Raw genomic sequence first — 21,543 nt, 5'->3', positions numbered from 1 at the left:
GCTTTAATAAGATTTGTCTTCTCACTCTAATTCTTTTCAATGAAAGATAAGCTCTCCTCACAACATAACAAATGTTAAACATCAGCAAATAATTTGGGGGAAGGCAATGTAAGAACACAATTAATGTAGTTAGTGTTCATTGTATATTCATAAATATAGATAAAATGTTATAATTTTATAATGATACTACATTAACTTGATATGCTCCTTATTAATGTATTTTGCCTCATTTTTACTCAGGTGGCAAACTACTAGAAAATTAGTTCTCATTTCATAGTTTAAGTTATTAACCAGTAATTGAAACCCCTATACTTGGCTATAGGATGTGAGGTAACAAAAGCATCAGTCATGATCTTGGGCCTGTGTATGTGCTTATGCTTTGGAAATATTTCCTGTTGCCACTCATGTCCTTCTTATTTGCCACTACCACAGAGCATGTGCACATGCCATCCGTTATGTCTGAGACACTGAGGAAACCAGCTATTACATACCAGAGAGGCTTTGGCTCACCACCTGTTCCTCTCGGGGAATAGTTGGAAACTTAATGAGCACCCACATGCCTTCCTCGGCTCTCAGGAAATGAACCAAGAACTAAATACAGACAACAGACTCATCTATCTATCACCTCAGTGTCCCACTCTAGGGAAAGTGCTAAGACTGTAGGCATACAAAAGGGAAGTCACGGACCTGACATGACTACATCCCAAGCTGCTCTGAAGCTTCCCACCATGTGGAAGGCATTTGGAATTCCTATTTCATGCATTCATGGTTCATATAGTGTCAAGATGTTCAACTGGGAAAATTAAATTATGTACAATGTACCATGCAGAAATTGATCTTCTGGAATAAGATTTGAGCTTAGAAAATTAGTTTTATGAACAAGCTTTCGAAAATGTCAGTCTCCCTCCACCCCCGGCCAAGTATCTTAGTGCATAGCAATTATTATACCCACCTTTTCTGCTATCAGATAAAAACGTAAGATTCTAGATCATTAATTTGTACAATGTTACTCTAGACACTTATTTTGAAAAATATAAATAGTTTATCCATTCTTGTGGTTTCATTTCCCTCATAAATAAGTAGTGTTGACTAACAACCCTAGAACAAACCAATCATAGCTTTACAAGTCCCGTGACTCAGGGCAAGTTTTGTAATCTCTCTATGCTTCAGTTTTCTCATGAGAACCAACAGTGACCACAGCACAGAGTTCTATTGTGAGAAAGAGATGAATGAACATATGCAAAACTCTTGGTGTCTCCCTGGGCACATAGCAAATGGCTTCTGATGCTGTTTCTCTTGGGACAGCTCAGAATACTGGAAAGATTACTTATGCCCCAGTTCAGCATAGTCTTTCCTCATGTGTAAATAATTGTAAGCTGTAGAAAATGCATCTAGCTGTGCTTTATGTAGATAAAAAAAATTATGGACCCACCTTTAAAAGGATGACTAAAACTGGTAAAAAGCAATGGAGCACTCACTTCCCCTACTTGGCACCTACAAGGGTGCACCATGGCTTGAGGATGAGAGAAGTTGTGTGAGCATTCTCTTCCTGACTGTTCACAGGAAAAGCAGGACAACTTGACAAGTCCTGTAATGATGTGTGTCTTTCCGGGTCTTGGTTGTTCGCTCAGAATGAGTGTTTCCAGCTCTATCCATTTGCCTGAGGATTTCATGACTTTGTATCTCTTAATGGCTGGATAATTTCCCACTGTGTAGATATACAACATTTTTATTATCCATCACCTGTTGTTGGACATCTAGGTTGTTTCCAACTGTGGCTATTGTGAATGGAGCAACAGTGAACATGGATGAGCAGATGTCTCCACAGTGGAATAGAGTCCTTTGGATAAATGCCTAAGAGCGAGATAGCTGGATCATATAGTAAACTTAGAGCTTTTTGAGGAACCTCCACACTGATTTCCACAGTGGCTGCACAAGTTTGCATTCTCACTAGCAGTGACTGGTGTTTCCCATTCCCTACATCCATGCCAACATTTGTCATCATTTGTTTTTTGTTTTCTTTTTATCTTGGCCATTCTGACTAGGGCAAAATAAAATCTCAAAGTAATTTTAATTTGTATTTCCATTACACAGCTAAGGATGCTGACCAGTTTCAAACTAGGTCTCAGCCATATGAATTTCTTGTTTTGAGAATTCTGTATAGTTCAATGACCTATTTTTTTTTTTAATTGGGTTGTTTGTTTCCTTGATGTTTGGGGTTTTGTCTTAGTATGTTCTAGGTACTAACCATCTGACATGTATAGGTGGTCAGGCTTTTTTCCTCATTTTGTAGGCTGCCTCATTCAAATAATGCTGTCCCTTGATGTGCAGTCATGTTTTGGTTTCATGTGGCCCCATGACAGTCTTAATGCCTGCACCATCAGGATCCTGTTCAGAAATTCCTTTCATGTTCCTATAGGTGTATTCCCTACTTTCTGCTCTATCAGATACAGGGTCTCATGTCTTTGTCCTGGCATCCTTGATCATTTGGAGTTCAGTTTTATAAGAGTGAGAAATAAGAATCAAGTTTCATTCTTCTACATGTAGCTATCCAGTTTGTTCAGTGATTGAAAATCTGTAATGTGTATTATTGGCCTCTTTGTCAGACTGTAGGTGTCTGGATTTATATGTGGATCTTCAGTTCTATTCCATTAATCAATATGTTTGTTTGTTTTGATGCCAAGATCATGCTATTTTTATTACTATAACTCTGTAGTAAAACTTAAAATCTGGGATGGTGATACCATAGTTTTGGGTTTTTTGTTTTGTTTTTTAATTGTTCAGAATTATTTTTACTATCCTGGGTCTTTTATATTTCTATTTGAAATTTAAGATTTTTTTTCAGTATTTGTAAGGAATTGCATTGGAATTCTGATGCACATTTCATTGATTGCTGTTGATTGTTTTTTGTAGGATGGCCATTTTGATAATATTAATACTACCAGACAATGTTCTGGTATCTTCTTCTATCTCTTTTCTCAATGTCTTCAATTTTTCACTGTTTGGTCTTCATTCTTTTTTCTTTTTTGTTAGATTTATTCCAACATCCTTTAAGGCTCTTGGGAGTGGTATTGTTTTCCTAATCTCCTTCTCAGTGTTTGGCATTTGTATGTAGAAACGCTGCTGTTTTTTTTTTTTTTTTTTTTTAATCCTGCTACTGTTCTTAACTTTCTAGTCATTGTTGCCTAACTCAGGATTTTTTTCACAGATTTTCAATGCTTGTCTTTCTCTTTCAAAAGACAGAAGTAACTTGCTTTACCCAAATTCAGAAGTTTTAAGTAGGCAGGGGAGATATATCACAGCATACATTATATCACATCATAAGAAGTTATTTGAGTAGCAACTATATTTTCCTGGTTCACCTTTCCTTGAAGGGTCATAATTTTACTCTGGCTCCCACATCAGTGAAAATAGAACATTTAGATCAAGATCTTAGAGGAAGAAGGGTCTAAGGTACTAACAAACTGTCCCACATCATATGAAATCCCCCTGGACCAGAAAGCAATTTCCACAGGAGTAAGAGACATTGACCTAACACTCTCGGGATTGAGTGCTGGATTGGTACTCTGTGATTAGCAAATATATCTTTACAATCTGATAAAGACAAATGAAGTTCAATCCTCAGAAACATTGGCATATCTCAAAACTGGCAGAGATAAATGCAAAATTAAGTCTTAAAGGAAAGGAAATAAGCCACCTTTGATAGACGGGTCACACTGTGTTATTATTGCTTGTAACTACTTCCTGCTTGCACAGACTCTACCTGAAGACATGGGTAACTTGAGTCTAATTAGGAAACTCCTGCAACAGAAACCAGAGAATTTCAGCAACCATAATGAAACCTCCAACAAATACACTACATGTCCTTCATGATACAATTCTGTTAAGACAAAAAAAAAAAAAAAAAAAAAAAAAAAAAAAAGATAGGTTTTGTGGATTTTAAATAAATTCACTATTTAGTTCATTTTCAACAAAGCAATTAAGATGTTTTAATTTAACTCAGAATTCATCCTTAGAGTAATAATAGAGTAATAAGTGTTTTAGAGGCAAACTCTACTTCTCTCTCTCTCTCTCTCTCTCTCTCTCTCTCTCTCTCCCTCTCCCTCCCTCTCTCTCTCTCTCTCTCTCTCTCTCTCTCTCTCTCTCTCTCTCTCTCTCTCTTTTGGTTTCCTCAATAATTTTAGAAATCAGTCATAATCACTCATTACCAAAACTGGCTGCCTCACGGTTCTTAGTGTAACAAATGTTATTGCTGTAATTCTCAAACGTAGGTATCATGCTGACTTGAATTCTAATTAGCCTCTAAGCAAGAAGAACACTGCATGGCTAATGCATTCAGTGTCAAGACACATTAATCAACATTTTTTGGGAGGTACTTTTAGCAACCAGGCAAATCAGCACATATTTTTCAAACTCTGTGGTACTATTTTGGAGGACAATGAAAATCAGATCTGCTCAGGAACAATAAATATCACAGAAAACATGACTTTGTCTAGAGAGGGCTTTCAGACAGGTTACTTCTTTAATTGATCATGGCTTATAAAAATAAATAGTAATAAATGAAAAACCAGATATTTTTCTGTGAGCAAGAACTAATCAGTTAGGACTTTCTGGCCACCATTCTGCCTAACAAATGGATTGTTCTGGAAGTCTATCTGAAAACATCTGGCAAGCCATTTCTGGGAATATGAAAGTTCCTCTCTATCTCTCTCTTCCTTCTTTTCTTCATTGGACAAATAACCCCTGCTAAGTATTTGTTGGTTCTTCTTACCCTAATGGATGCTATCCCAGTGACCATTTAGAAGGTAGAGTGAGGCTATCTGAAATATTCCCTTGCTGTTCTTAGAAAGTCAGTTAAGGTTTTATTATGGAATCCTAATCCTAAGACTTCATGAAATTTTCAGCAGTCATTAGATTTCAGGAAAGCCATGTCCCTAAAAATTTCCTGGCTTTGCTTTGTGTTTTTATAATATAGAACAGCAGTTGTTGTTGCTTTCATGGTTGGTGGACAGGATTGTAGTGGCTAATATGGCTACTTAGTCTCCTTATTCTTTAAGTTGCTGTTACAGGGAGATATTTTGGATTGGTTGCCTTGAGGGGTAGATATATTATAACAGATTAGTTGAAGAAAAATGACTTCAACCAAAATATATCTTATTCAGGATTAAAATGGAGACATTTTGTTCACTGTTAGGTTGCATGTTTTATTAAATAAAACTGAATTTTACCAAATAAGACCATTAAAAATGTAAGAAGGATAGCATTGGCATGGAGGGTCTGCCCTCCCCCCTTACCAAGATCTCTTTAGTGTCTGGCTTAAAAGACTACACTGGATTCTCATCCACACTTCTACATTCGGTATCTGAGGGTGAACAGCTGGTGATGTGGCTTCAGAAGGTTTAAGGCCAAGCCACTCATGGAGCTTGGAGGTTATATAAAATAATACCAAGAACTGTCTGAATAAGCTGTTATACTAACCTTTCCTTGTCCAATTACCTATCTCAGATGTGTAAAATACATCGCCCCGAACAACAAAGTGAGAAACTGAATGTAGACGTCTGAGAGAGCCAGGGTTTCCCCAGAACACTGTCAGAATCACTAGTGTAATCTGGGGAGATGAGTAAGCTTAAAAAGTGCAGGATGGTGGTGCCACACACCTTAATCCAGCTCTCAGGAGGCAGAGGCAGGTGGATCTCTGAGTTTGAGCACAGCCTCATCTACAAAGTGAGTTTCAGGACAGCCAGGGCAACACAGTGAAAGCCTTTGAGAGGAAAAAAAAGGGGGGGAGGAGGAGGGGAGAGGGGGGAGAGGGGAAAGGATGGAAGGACGGGAGGAAGAAAGATCTTAAGACCCCAAGATGCCCCCCCAAATCTTCATGCCCTGTCTATATCAGCAGTAGTTTCTGAAGCCAGAGAGAGAAGAGACCAATAATTATCCCCACCCCATCCCACCACAAGATGTAGCAATGGCCCAAAGTGACTGAGCACTCTCAGAGGGAGCAGACACAACCCTGTGATCCACTCCAGGTTTTGCCTTGAATACATTGGAATATGAAGGGTGTCAAGATGTACATATGTGACTGGTACTTTTTGCAGTGGTGATCATGAGCAACTAATAGTACTAGAAGCCTTTAGAAGCATATAAGAGCAATGGCACTAAAATAACTGAAACTATCAAATCTGCTCTGACTTTATCTCTTGAAATTAAATAATTTTACCCTGAACTGCCTACTAAAGAAATTTAATGTGTCTTTAAAAGGAAGAAAAGAATGCCTTTATCTATGTGATAACAAAGCCCTGTTAGTGAATAATGCAACTGCATGCTTAACATTTTTGTAAACTAAACACTAACTCAAATAAGGAAGGTGTTTCTGTGACTTCTGCCCTTTCTCCTTTTTATTAGTATGCTTTAATAAAGCTTCCACTTGGCTGGCTAAAGAGATAATTTTATTTCTGCTTGAAAATGTGTAAAGAGGACAAATTGACAAGCAAATATTCAACCTCTACTTTACAATTTCGGGACATCCGTCATGACCAATGACTTTAATGTTCATTCCAGAATTGTTCCTGAAAGTGGAGAGAAGATCTGTCCTATTCATGTTAAATACTACTTTATTACAAGAAATATTTTATTTGTAGATAAATGTACCCTTTGTAGTATTTTTGTTTATAAAATTACAAATCAAATTATTTTGCTGAAGGTGGAATTACAAATGACTTCTCTGAATTGAGTTCAGATTTTTATTTTGAAATATTAAGGGGTATAAAATATTTGCCAGGTTTTCCCTCCCAGGAGGTGGTAGATTGTGGTGCCAAGTAGAATAGGAACTATAGGAAATAACCTTACCATCAACTTCAGTTATGAGGCGCAGCCCCCACTTTCCACCCTTAGAGTGCCCAAGTCAGAGGAAACCTGTGAGTGGTGGGTGTGTCACCTGAAATGTTTCATGGTGATCACATCCTTCTGTTCCCAATACCAAAAATCTAACTTTTTTATACAGAACATTTGAAAAATCCCCTTGATTCGAACATTTTAACACACCTTGCAGAACACCTGCCTATGCCTTCCTGCTTAATTCCAAGCGCCATGAAATAGGTTCAGTGACAACTGACTTAGATGAAAATCAACTGAACTGATAATTCTTCCAGAAATAGTTCAAGCATGAATAAAACATGCTTTAAATTTTGGTTATGTGTTTTACATTTTAAATGGCTAGACCCTTCCTTGTGTTTTGTTTCCCTTGGCTAATTAAAAAGAAAATAAAGCTCTATGGATAATCACGGCAGGGTGGACACTGGTTCAGGTATTCTTTTTGACACCAAATATATAACTTCTTTTCTGACACAAGATCTCCAACTTTCTGTCAGATGCCACAGGTTTCAAGGTCAACCCTGCAAAATAAACTTCATTTCCATGGCAGGTAGCAAATTCCCAGTTCCTTGGATTATCTGCACTTCTTCTGATGTGGCTCTGAATTTAGGGCTTTCTAAGACACCATTTCAGGAACTGTCTAGAAGGAATCACAGTTCAAGAAGACAAAGTGCTGTGCCTGCATATGTAGTTTATTATAAAAGTAGAAAAAGAATGGCCCAGTGAATTAGGGCAATGTCTAGAAGACCGCTGGCCAGCTAGCCACAAAAGCCTCTCTCTTTGTAGATCTGAATGCTCCAACCTCCTGGCACAGAACTGTCTGCTGACTGAGAATGTCTACATAGGCTCTATCACTTAGGGGTTTCTATGGGGATTCCATTGCATGATTGATGAAATCACTACCCTTTAGTGACTGAATCCATTCTCCATCCATTCCCCCCCCCTTCCCATTGGTTAAGAAATAAATGGAAAATTCCAGCCTTCTGGCCATCAGATTGGTTCCTTACACCTTGACAATATCTAGGGGGTCTCACTTAGTGTCACATATTGTTGGAAGGGACTAGTTACAGACAAAAAAAGCATGTCCCTTACCATTTCTGTAACCCAGAGGAATCTAAGGCTTAGAATATCTAGGTCTAGGCCTGGGTGCCATTTATTATGCCACAGATGAATTTTGTCCAGGTAGTAGAGATAATGTTTTGAGAGGTATGTATAGCAAGAAGAGGGACTTTCCTTTTCCGCAGAACATGACTATTCTCTCCCAGCCATATTCATCGTATCAGCTATGTATTGTTACCTACTGCCCTACTCCAGAAAATAGTTGCTGAAACTGTTGCTTATAGTCTCTGAATGACAGGAATTCAAGCAGAACATGGCAAGTGCTTCTGGCTCTGAGTCCCCGAAGAGACTGCAATGAAGCAGGCACCCAGGGCTGTGTTCCCTTTAGAAGATTCTGAGGGGCTGGAGAATCCACTCCCAATCTCCATTGCAGAGTTCTTGACTGACCACAGTCCTGACACTGACTCCTCCATCAGGCTACTCACAGCAAGGCAGTTTGCTCCCCTCAAAGCAGGTGATTCAAGTGAGAAAATACAGGAAAGACCCGCCCCCAAATAGAAACCAACCTTCACAGCTTAGACCCAGATGTGATGTCCCATTGCTCCCAGAATATTTTACTCACTAGGTTTACATAGTGAGTCCACTCTTGACTCAAGGGGAAGAGATTTCACAAGGCTATGGACACAGGAATGGTATCTTATACTCCTCTCCAGATCCACCCAAACACAACTGGTCTTAGTGTGGTAAATAACAAGAAACACCAGACAGATGAGGGAAGAAGTTACTGTAAAAATCTTAATCCAGTGACCTTGTTACTTGCTAAAGCATCTCTGGAGCTCCACTCAGAGTTTTCATTGAGTTCTCGGTTTTCGTCTTATTGTAAGTAGCATGATCTCAGCCAGAACGCTTGTACACAATCAAGGAAATAAAATCACAAAAGGAAGATGAATAATGTCTCGCGTGCCCATCTTTTTTTTTTTTTTTTTTTTTTTTTTTAAGGGAGAACCAGGCTTCATTGGTCCTCAAGGAGAGCCAGGGTTACCAGGGTTACCAGGAACAAAAGTAAGTAGACCTTTATTCCCCTTGCTTTCCTGGGAAATTTGTGTCAGCCCTACTGAGAGGAAGGTGAGAGGACCACACTGTTTAGATGACCATATATTTCTACCTTAAACTGGAGGCAGCCTGATCACCTATTAATGACACACAGTTGGAAGTTGTATCCAGGAAGCTCTAGGCACATCAGCAGGGGGGAATGGGGAGTGCAAGTTTGCCCTCTGAATCCCTCACTAAGTGTGATGCCACTAGCCTCCTGGTGACATGGGAGGGTAGCTGAGAGAGAGGAGGGCTAGACCCACCAACCCCTGCCCTTCTTCATCTGCGTTAGGATACAGTTGTAAACTGGACATTAATCCCATCCCCATGGATGTCACAGAGATTTCTAAATGCTTCATTCCAAAAAGATCTACCCTGCATGATGTTTTCAGACATATTCTTTAATGAAAGCCATCTTTTAATGTTCTACTTGGCAACCTTAAAGAGAACCCTGAAAGCAAAAGCTTTATGCTGCCATGAATAAAGAATACAGTGCTACAGAGTCAAGACCAGAGTTCTCTCTCTATTTGCCCAGTAAGACATAAAAAGATAGAAGTCTGATGATGGAGCTGTGCTCATGACATACTCATAAATCAAAGGTACAAAGTGGCATCAACTTATATTTATTTTAAATCATAGCAGACTTTGCTTTGGTGAGTTCTCAGATCATCAGAAATAGGCTAGGGGTGATTTCCAATAGTTAGAGAAATATGTCATGGTTTATTCAGACAGACTACTCTTCATTTCTGCTTAGGTCAAGTGAAAATAACTCTGATCCTAGCAAGTGGAAACTATTCATTGCCTAAGGGGACTGGAACTCATAGGATTATGCAAAATTGCTTCAAAAAGAAATCTCATTTTCACACAATGTGCTATCAGGCTCATTATAGAAATTCTGTTTTAGATTTGCATAAGATAGACCCTTATGGGAGGAAAGGAAAGACAGAAAGGAAATAAATTGTCTGTTGATATGAGGACTGCTATATTGACTGAATTTGAAGCTGTAAAGAGAAGAGAAGGTGGCCAGGTGAAGGCATAGATCCATCACTACAGGGAGGGAGTGAAACCCAGCAGGGGAGACCATTGGGAACTGCATCTGTAGAAGATTTTTGCTAGATGGGAAGGTAGAAGAAACCCAGCTAGTAGAGATACTTATCCTTAAATTCTTTTTTAATAGCAGACTGCTAAACTAAACTATTCCATAGCTGAGAGAGAGAGAGAGAGAGAGAGAGAGAGAGAGAGAGAGAGAGATCCAGACATAGATCCACAAAGCTGGCAATAACTGCAGTGCTAAAGGACTCAGCAAGACTCTAAAGAGCAGATACTTCATTCTGAACCTCAAGGAGAGGGAAGGGATGAGATGCTCCAGGGTGGCATTGCTACAAGCAAGTATGTGCATAGAAAGTCATTTTTAGCAGCGTTCTAAACTTAATTGTTAGCTGGGTTCCCTATCTCAAAAAGAGTTGTGTCCTAAGGGGAAATTTCCAATTTGAAACCCTATTTTGACCCAATGATGGTCTTTTACCACTTTTATAGATGACTTGGGTTTGAACCCCTAACAGATCTGAAACACATACAAAAATGGCATGTCTATCTCAAAGGGCAGTGAAAACATATCCTAAGGAAGAAGACTAATAGCGTCTAGATGGCTGCAGTGAGGATGGCTTGTCCGAATGGTCTGTCCCTCCAGCTTTGTCAGAGCTACATCTGCCTAGAAAAGTTGAATTCCAGTCAATGTGCAAAAGCAAAAAAGATACTGGAGTACAAAGCATGGACCTTCTCCACAGTGCTATATATTTTGCTGGAATTCCTTAAAATTTGCTACAGAATGTGAATAGATGTTCATTCAATAATAGTAATCCTAGTAGAAGTAATAATAACAATAATAGACCATACTGAAGTCCTTTAGAAGTCTTTACATTTATCCCCATAGCCACCTAACAGGCATTTACCAAACTCTCTGTATTTATAAAATGGAGATTATAAGGCAGAATTACATAATAATACATTAGGGTGTTCTAGAGACAAAAATCAACATCAATGAATGAGTGGGTGGGTGAGTCAGTGGATATAGATAGATAGATAGATAGATAGATAGATAGATAGATAGATAGATAGATGAATTGTCTCATGTGATTATGGAGGCTAAGATGTCCCGCAGAAGCCAGCTATACACAAGCTGAAAGGATCCTAGTGGCATTGCTTTGTCCAGGTCTGAAAGTTTCAGAATCATGGAGGCTTGGTACAGAAACTCCTGGGCAGATGTTAAAGGTCTGAGAAGCATGCCTGGTGCTAGTCTTGCCATGGTGTCATGAACAGGAAAAGATGCTCCAGAGGGACAGGCACAGCTTGCCTGTCCTCTGCCTTTTGTTCTGTCCATCCCTAAGCCATGTGGGCAACAATTACATATTTTAAGGGTGACCCTTCTCTGCTCAGTCCACTGGCCATCATACAATGTCCCCTGAAAACAACCAGTAAGAATGCTTCAGCAGCTCCATAAATCCTCCTTAACCCAGCCAAGAGGACACCAAAAGTTAACAATCTCAGATGGTTTTGTGTATAAAACAGGGTCATTCATCTTCAGAGCTTAGCACAGTACAGGCATGCTGTAAAGAAGCAGTGGCTCTCTGTTTGCCAAACTCCTGTATTCCTCTCCAGGGAACAGCCATGGGGAGGCTGCTATTTACCTGTTTTGCAATTTGTGACAGGGTGAACGTGGAGAGGCAGGGCCTCCTGGAAGAGGCGAACGAGGGGATCCTGGAGCCCCAGGACCAAAGGTCAGTTATTCCTATATTGGAAGAGATCATTCTTTAGTTTGGGTGTGCTCACCTCCTGCTGTAGAATGTGCAACTAAGTCTTCAACAGATGCTAAAGCAACCCAGATCACGAACACCTCATTGAAATGCACACTGATGGTTATTGATTTTGCAGGTTGACTTTTCTTGTTTTCTCTGTGAAGCTCAGTGAAGAAATTTAATAACATATCTGAATGTAAAGGGAGAGTTGCTGTCATGTCACATACTATAGCACAATGTGTGTTAACAGCCAGCTGAGAAAAGCCTCATTGTCCAATGCTCTGTTCATTTCCATGGTAACTTGATGGAGTGTAACACTTTGAAAATATTAGAGCTAAGGACTTCTTTGACTATGCAATCTCTATTTACCTAGACATTATGCAAACTAATCTGGTCATACTCTGTTCTAATAACCAGCCTCTCTTGAGACAGGAGTGATCTAGTCTCTTGTGAAAAACAAGTCTAAGCATAGGACTGTTGAGACTTGTAAGAGTCACTTACAGAGCTCTCCCCAGCCACTGATGGAAAACAGTCTTGGAGTCATAATGGATAGAGGTTGGCAGAGACCAGGGAGTGAGTTCCTGTTGCAGCGATGTGTATTCTGTGTGTTATAATAACCAACAATATACTGCATTGCGTCGGGCAGCTAACATAAAGTGTGTCCATGATCCTCTTTATTCTGAGCCACTGTTCTTATCTTCCCTGTCATTCTTTTTTCTCATCTTCATACTCTCTTACAATAGGGGAAACAAGGTGAATCAGGAGCTAGAGGCCCAAAGGGGTCAAAGGTCAGTAACCAATAACCATTTTGATGTGACTTCGGGCCGTCAAGATATGTGTCTTTTGCCTTTTCCACAAAGAATTCTGTTGTTAATGAAACCTTTCCTTCAGGGCTTACATTCAGTTTGTCCCTGTGATTATATCACATGACACTGGCTGATTTTTCCTTGTTTTTAGTCTGCTCTTATCCTTCAGCCTATTCTTTTCAATAGTGTGCATATGTGTGTGCATGCGTGTGTGCACGTGTGTGTGTGTGTGTGTGTGTTATGCTGTGTGCCACAACACACATGTGGAGGTCAGAGGATAATTTGTGGGAGTCAGTTCTTTCCATCCACCATTTGGTATCTGGAGATGGACCTCCAGTTGTCAGGCTTGGTGGCAGGTGCCTTTACTTGCTGAGCTATTCACCAGCCACCTTCACACCGTTCTTTCTTTAAGAGAGGGTATCTGTCCTGTTTCTTGAGATTAGCTTATTTTGGAAAAGAGGCAGCTTATTAATTGTATTGCTCTTAACTTTCATTCCCTATCATTGTTGACAAATGCTCATGTTATACTTTTGTTTGTTAAGTAATTGCATTTAGAGAGTTCAAATACCACGCTAGGACTAGAACATGGCTCAGTGAGGAAAACTGCTTACTATACAAGGCAAGACTCTGAGTTTGAATCCCCAGAACCCACAAAATAATTCAGGCATCTGTAATCCCTGCACTCCTGCAAGAACATAGGAGGACAGAAAAGGGACTCCCCTAGAAGCTGGCCAGGCTTATACCATGGAAAACACCAATGAGACATCGTTTCAAATTAAGTGGAAGATGACAGGTGCTGACACCCAAGGTTGTGCTCTGACCTGCACACACTCTCTGTGATACAATGCAGAATAATAAAAATAAAATGTCACCCCCAATGGCATGAAATAACATGTATACTGTCTCTTAAAATGCTGTTAGTTAGTAACAGGGAAATGTATAAAATGGAACTAGAGAGTAGAAGCTGTCAGTTCCCTATCCATAGTGAAGTTAATTGTTATGGCCCATAGTACTAGTATATCTTGCAAGGGAAAAATTATAACCCCCCCTTTCTCCTTATCTTCATTGGTCCTTATCCATTTTATATAACTATGTAGAGAAACAGATGTTTTAAGTTTCATATAGAAAGAGGGCTCTAGTTTTAAGCTGTTTTAAATAACCTTTAAATATACAGATTTTAATGTTTTCTACTACTTGTCATTTTAGGCTTATCATTTGGAAAGTGCAGTCTGTTCTTGGTGTTTCTGTGGGTGGGGTTATGACATCGTCAATAAAACTCCAGAGATGATTTCAGATTGCTTTGAAATGGAAGAAGGGAGGAGGCAAAGGGGGGTAGGACAGAGGAGAAGAGGTGAGCTGAGATGAAGGAAGTCTGGCCAACCTGGTCTAGCTGGTTAAAATAGCTACAGGTAGCTACTGTCATCAATAGCTCTCTGACTGTCTCTGACTGTAAATTCCCATTCTCTCTACAATGATCACTCTATTCCTTCCTGCCCAGTTATCTGTATTTTCTTCTGTGAGGACAGATGCCACAGCAACTTGTCCCTTTTCCCTTTATTCAAATCCCTCCCAAGGGAAACAACCCTGCTCAGTCTGAAGAATAAAAGTTACTTTAGGGTAACTCACTCACTAGGCTTTTGCAAATCCTAGCCAGAGAATACATAGCCTGTCTGATTGTTCAAGATACCCTGTGTTGTGAGGAAACATTTGCCTCCCCATCAATGGCATCTGTAGGAGGTGCTTACAGTGGTGGTGGTGGTGGTGGCGGCTGCTTCATATGTCTGCTGTTCGTGTTTAAAGTGATGCTGTGTGGTACAAATAAATGTGTTAGATGTGACAGATATCATCTACATCAGTGGCTTTGCTAATTTGTGGTTTTATTCTCTCGTGGGAAAAGGGTGATCGTGGAGACAAAGGGGACTCTGGAGCTCTGGGACCACGGGTAAGTATTCCTCTTGTCTTAAACTCAGATTTGAGGTCACGACGGTGTGACTGTGACAAGCATCTGAATGGACAGTGTACAATCAAAGCCATTAGTAGTAGACATGGTTATTCCCCCTGCCAGCCTCCTCCTTTCCCTTGATTTTACTTTTTAAATTCAGGAGTAGGCCGTGTAGAGATTCTTACCATACAATAAACTTAATTCTGGAGAAAAAGTAGTATGAAGCCACAGCAACCCAGCTAATGAGACTTTAATTTTTTCAGTTAAAGCAATAGTCCATCTATTTACACTCTTTAGAAAAGCCAGAGAGCTAGGACACAGGTCATGGAAAGTGTGCAGCAGATATCGTGGATAGTATAGAAGTCTAGACTATGTAGAGAGACATTGTGTGTTCTTACTGGGGGAATGTATATTTGTAGGTATGTAACATTCTTCTCTTGCATTTCCTCTAGTTTTGGACATACAGGATAAAATTCTTATTGGGGAAGGCAAGCATTTTCTACATGACATGGTTCATCATCTCTCTCTTCTTATGAAATGAGGAAGCAACCTATGATTTATAGATGAGTAGAAAGAGGTTAGGGGTTGCCATAATAAATCAAAGAAAATCAATAATATTTTGCAAGGCACAAAGATTATCATTTTCTTGGAGTCAGTTTCACATCTACCATAGACAGAAAGTTAGAAGTGGCCCATCTCCTTTACAATATGAACAAAATTTAAACAGTTATTATTCTGAAATGTGCTTGCATCTTAGTAAGGGAATAACAGACAGGGGGTACTTGAGCTACTTCACTTTTGCCACCATCTTGTAGACGCCTAACACCCATGACTTTCCCTTGGTTTGTTTTTTTGTCACAGGGTCCACCCGGACAAAAGGGAGACCCAGGAGCTACTGAGATCATAGACTACAATGGCAACCTCCACGAGGCCTTACAGGCAAGTGACTATTCACATGAAGAATGACACACGCGGATTGTGTTGGTTTTCTGTTGCTGTGATAAAATACCAGGACCAAAAGCAATGTATGGAAGAAAGGGTTTATTTTAGCTTACGGTTTCAGAAAGCTAGAGTTCATCATGGCATCAGGAGTAGGAAGCCAAGGGCTCACATTTTCAGTGAGGCAAGTGGGGCAAGGCTATGAATTCTCAAAGCCTGCCCCCATTGATGGACTTCCTCCAGCAAGGCAGCAGCACTTCCCCAAACAGAATAACCAACTGGGGACTAAGTGTCTAAACACCCGAGCCTGTGGGGGACACCCTCACTCACATCACCACAGTGGGTCCATGTGACTCGTTAATGACGTCTCTCTTCACCACTCACTTGAAGCACCCATACTCCCTTCTCTTCTGAGCCCACCTGCCTCCTGCCCCAGTAGTCTTTAATTTGTAGCATTGTAAATTCCTGGGCTTTCTTTTTTTGTTCCCCTTATGCTTTTAAATATCCCTAAACCTTATCTAGTATAAACATTGGACTAGTTTAGGCACATTTTGGCTTCCTCACTCTAACAGAAAATTTCACAAGCAGGAACTGCATGAGTTCAGATTTCAACTGGCTTTCTTACCAGAGATGTAACCTAGCTGGTTCTTCCACTTCTGTGTGCCTCTGTTTCTCCATATTTGAAATGAAGACACTAGCAGTATCTACATCATTGGGTTATTGATAGCAAGTGGCTAAGTATATGACACACTCTTTGAACAGCCCTTGGCACATAGGCATCTATATATATTTTCTTAAATTTGTGTTTCAATTTTTTACTTTTCATTCAGTGAAAAAATAGTTCACAAAGTAGTTCCTGTGACTTGTTCTACCACCCTTGCTCCTTAGTCAACCTTTCCATGTTTACACGCGTACATTATAGTGTCTGTCGTCCCAGTGGAGACCTTCAGGTGAACTCCATAATAATCACCACCCTTGACTCTCCTGGGGCTTTTATACCAAATCACCTTCTTTTCAAAAGAATTTTATTTTGCTTTCTCTGGCCTTCTGCTTTAGTTTCCTCCATTCTTTCCCTCTAGTGAAGCCATTCTATTTTGGCATTTGACATCTTTTATCCATCCTGACATTTTGATCTTTCCTTAGGTAGGATGGCTACTCCCTCTGTGTTGTAGCAAGTTGTTTTCTGACAGTTCTGCAATTTCTGGGGCCCTAGTCTGTATGACTCCAGCTATTTGGAAGGGTTCCTCCATGGCCACATGTTTTTCTTTTGACTTCCACCTAGTTCTAATGGGTACTTTCCTCACCTACTGGATGACTCACCTGAACAACTAACTGCTAGCAATTGATGATGCCATATTTCTTCCTATTGCATGAAACAGAAGGCTTAGAAGCATCTTACAAGTGCTCTTAGTCCTTCTTACAATGTTATACCGGGAGCTTTCTCAAAACTCATTCTCAACACTACTCCTTCTGTCCATTCCCAAATATTGGTCCACATCCTGTTTATCCCCTGTCTAGCACTGTACCAATCCTGTGGCCAAGTCTGCCTCCCTGGTGTCTCCTGGCCCTTCTAATCTAAACGATATGTCTCTACGGCTGATTTTTCGTAAGCTGTCGTTACTTTGATTGCTCCAATTTGCTCAAAGGTCTTTATATGAGTCCTTGTAGCCTACTCAATCAAGACCAAGTTCCTCTGTCTGACATCAGTTAAGGCTTTACAGTGCTATCTTTTGGTATCTTTTCTGCCAAGATATTCCTTTAATCATATCTCTACAAATCTCTTTTGCCTAGGATCATCCCATTATTTTTCTGTTCTTTTGTTCATTGAATCTGATCCATAAATTCACTTCTGTCACCAGTCCAAAGTCCATACATGAGAAGTTACAGGCCAATATTGTGACATATGATTACTCTCTAATTGCATAATTGGTTTTAGTCTTTTCATTGCCATTTTGTAAGTTTCTTGGTAATATGTCTTCTGTTTATATTGCCTGGGCTTGTAAATGTGCAGTGAACAGTTAGCATTTAGTTGGGTGGATAATGCCACTTTTTATGTCCAAGCCATTTCTTAGTTTAAAAACTAAACACTTTAACTAAGTCCTTCTATTGTATACCTATTTTAATGTTTATTTCCTCGTGGTTTTACCACTGTGGTCTAATTTTCATAGACTTGTACTTTTATGTCCAATTTGGACAAATGTGGATTGGACAGTATCTTCATCCAGCTGCCTAGTTTAGCATCCCTCATTACAAGAGGCTTAAATGTAAACAGTAACGTTGGGATTACTGTCAAATTCTTGAGCCAATTTTCTGAATGTGTCCCTTTCCCCCTGCAAATTGATAATTACATGGGGAGGGGTAGAGACAAGGAACAGGCAGATTTTTTGAACCTAACATCAAAATTCTTACACAGTAGAACAGGGACAGCTCTTAAACTTTATTAGCAATGTTGTGCTACTTCCAGTTGCCACATAGGCTTCATCTCCACATGTTAAAGGTGTTCCAGTTACTTTCTGTGCTGTGTAGACTTACTGACTTAAAAAAAAAAAAGTAGAGGATACCTTTTAGCTTATAGTTCGAGTAGGATGGTGTCAGTCATGGTAGAACAGACATGGTGAAAGGCAATGAAAGTGTGGAAGCCAGAGCAGGGTGGCGGCTGTTCATGTTGTGCCCATACACAGGAAGCAGAGAGAGAGCAGAGATGGGGGTGGACTGGGCTATAAACCCTGAAAGCCACCTCTACTGATGTACTTCCTCCTAATGGTTCTATGACCTTCCAAACAGTGCCACCACTGAGGACAAAGCATGCAAATTCATCATCCCATAGGGGACTCATCCAAACTATCACAAGGGGCACACACTCTTATCTTTCCAAGAAATGCTCTCATGGCATTTTCTGCAGTGTTTTGAAGTGTTTTTAAAGCATCTTTTGCATGAACAGGAATATGGGCTGTGCTTACACTGATGTGACATTTCTTTCGTTCTTCCCTCCATCACTTAGGAGCTGGGCCACGTTAGGGAAATCACTGTATCTATGCTTCACTGACCTCGTCTGTAAAATGGAGTGGATTTTTTTTTCTGAGAGCTTGTAAAATACAGTGTTATCCTTAGGGTAGGGTATGGGAGCTCCTGGAAACCTTTTACTGAAATCCCTGAAGGCACTGTACTCTTTGGAAAATAAATCTGACAACTGTTCCCAGAAATGAAAGGATACACACTTCTGTGTCTTTCCTTCTTCTTTTATTACCTCAAGTGCTGTATGAATGTAAATAGCACCCAGTTCATATCCATCACAGTCAGTGATTTACACCACCTCAAACCCCAATGCTATATCACCATTGGGTCAACTGTGTGCCATGATTATAAAGAGCTTAGAGTCATTTTTCAGTTGAAGGCTGAAAAGAAGGAAGCCATCATCCTCCTGACTTTGTACTCTGCAGAATTGAGAGTCTCCAATAAGATCAATCAATCAAGTCAGAAAGGCATTAGGGGAAGAAGAGCAGATAAACATTTATTCTCCTCAATTTCTAACCAATGATGCTTGTGTCATTATTGTCTAACACTCTAGAATGATTACATAGATACGAATGTATTACAGTTGCAATATCGTGTTAGAACTATCCTATTCTATGAAATAGTTAAGACTATGAAAAAATAAATATCAAGACTAGTTTAAGTAACTTCTCTGTATTCAATATCCAGTGTGGGAGATAAGATAGTTGAAGCACTCTGCATATTATGTACCTAAGATAGTTGGCATTTTGAATTAGGTATTTATAATTTTCATCCATTCTTTTGTATTTAAATGAACAACAAAATTTGAAGTCATATAACAAATTGCTGATTCTAGCCTTTTGATTGCTGACCTGTCTTGTCTTCCCCACAGTGAAATATCTACATTTCCAACATCAGCACATGCTATCCATGTTTTCAAATTACTCCTTTGTGTCTATTCTGTTGGAAAGGTGGTTAAATTATGTTGGTCCACATAAAAGACATTGTGGTTTATGTAAGCATTGCCTTAGCCTTTTGTTTTGATTCAAGGTGGCTACAGATTCATAGTAAGCAATAAAACATCTGTTTCCTAGGTTAGATGTAAAATGTTTTATCACTAACACTTCCTTTATTGTAATAATGATTCTTTTTATGTGCTTAAGATACACTTACATCATTTCCCCCTAGACCCTCTTATTTTCTCCCAAATCCACAGCCTCCTTTTTAACCATTGTTACAGACAAAGGAAAGAATATGAATATGAATATGAATGTGAATATAGCCTGTTTATCCCTTGGTGTAAGTACAACCATTTAGTGGGGTGTAGGCAGAGTTTTTCATCATGATCACTGGTCAGCTCTGTCCGAGTTTCTCCCACATAACCATGGAGATTTAATTGTAAATGCTCAGATGATAGCTTAGGCTTGTTACTAAGTAGTTCTTATAACTTTAATTAGCCCATATCTCTACGTTCTAGTATGTGTCTTGGTACCTTATCTCAGTATGGCATGTTGACCTGCTCCTTCCTCTGCATCTTGCTGGAAACTCCCAAGACTCTACTCTTCTTCCCAGCATCCTCCTAGTCTGGTTCTTCCACCCAATCTCTTCCTGTCTGGCCATAGGCCAGTCAGCTCTTTATTAACCAATGAAAGTAATGCATATTTACAGCATACAAAGATTCTTCTACAGCAGGGGTGTATCCCTGGGGAATACTAGTTCTTTCTCTCTTGGAAGTTGTTAATTGCTTGTTTTTTCTAGGAGTGGAAGGCCCTGGGATATTTCTCCCTTCTACTTTGGGATGTCAACTATTGGAATTGCTCAGGTCTTTTAAGGCAGCCATGCTGTGGACATTTTACATGTGTAGCTTTCCATGTCATATCTAGAAGAAACAGTTTCACAGAAGGCTTCCAGGTTCTCTGGCTCTTCATGTATCAGTTTGGGCTGGGTCCGCCATCATGGTCAGTTGATCTTTGCAATGGTCTCCTGCTTCTGGAAAAGGGACTTAATCTCCCATCATTATAAAAAGTGAAGAAGAATAGCCTAAAATTTGGGCAAGATTTTCATACAAACATCCCAAAATGAGTCATACAGCACAAGATTGACATTTACTGTTAGCTCCCACCTCATCTCAGATCATGTCTCACTGGAATATCATGTTTTTCTCCATCACTTCCATAAATTCTGGTTTTTAAATCGTTACTAGCATTCACAAGGGAGTCCTGCTTGGATTATGTAGCTATAACATTGAAGAGGCCATGTTGTAGGATGACTCTGTAAAATGCATGTGGCTGCCTCCAGGTGGTGGTCAAGGTGTTATGCCAGTGAACCTGGCTGACTTTTGTGACCACTTGCTCCCTTCTGAGCTACAGTGGAACCTTCACAATTTTGAGGTCTCTCAAACAGTTATTAGTACATCATTTCAACAACTTCTGCTAGTTCATTTGCCACTAATGATACTTTCATTATGCAGCTCATTATTTTAAAAGAAATGTTAGAAGCATTAACATTTTTAAGAAAAAGGACAAACAAGACATGCGAATGTGTATGTGTGTGTACAAATACATATATATATATATGACCTTACTAAATTGTAAAACTACTTACCTTCATAAAACTTTGTAATTTAGCTTTCTAATTAAAAATATAACATATGATTGAAGGACAGTGGTGAAGAAATTCTCTTTATCACTCCTTTGCTTTAGTAAATCACTCATTTACACCATAGGAACAAAACAGCTTTCTCGGGGCTATAAATGCAATTGTTGTGCCTAAGAAAACCTCTTTAAAATAGTGTAAGCATTACCTTGTATTATATAGATCGACAGATAGACAGAAAATTCTGGGTACATATAAAAACTTGCTCTTATTTCATTGACATTTTGCAACATCAGACTTTTTTACTGCATTATCTGAAGCGGTAATCACACCAACTGCTTTTATCATGCAATACAAATGGATCTTTAACATGAATAAGCATAATTCCTTTTAACTATGTCACTAAAGAGTCATCCAGGTATTTAAGGTGAAATAAAGTTAAGGTTACTTT

General features: G+C 39.4%; 1 protein-coding gene across 1 annotated transcript in view; it reads left to right on the top strand.

Annotated features, from left to right (window-relative positions):
• The window catches only part of Col25a1 (collagen type XXV alpha 1 chain), a 370,915-nt gene that overhangs the window by 314,514 nt on the left and 34,858 nt on the right, over positions 1–21,543 (top strand). Inside the window, exons 19-23 of the mRNA XM_051185506.1 lie at positions 8,929–8,991; positions 11,730–11,798; positions 12,560–12,604; positions 14,520–14,564; positions 15,426–15,503. Coding sequence (XP_051041463.1) covers positions 8,929–8,991; positions 11,730–11,798; positions 12,560–12,604; positions 14,520–14,564; positions 15,426–15,503 — 300 coding nt within the window. The remainder of the gene's footprint in view (positions 1–8,928; positions 8,992–11,729; positions 11,799–12,559; positions 12,605–14,519; positions 14,565–15,425; positions 15,504–21,543) is intronic.

Source organism: Phodopus roborovskii, unplaced genomic scaffold (assembly GCF_943737965.1).
Source record: "Phodopus roborovskii unplaced genomic scaffold, PHOROB, whole genome shotgun sequence".
Taxonomy (NCBI): domain Eukaryota; kingdom Metazoa; phylum Chordata; class Mammalia; order Rodentia; family Cricetidae; genus Phodopus; species Phodopus roborovskii.
Note: the sequence above shows the minus strand (reverse complement) of the source record. Positions and strands in the feature narration are given on the sequence as shown.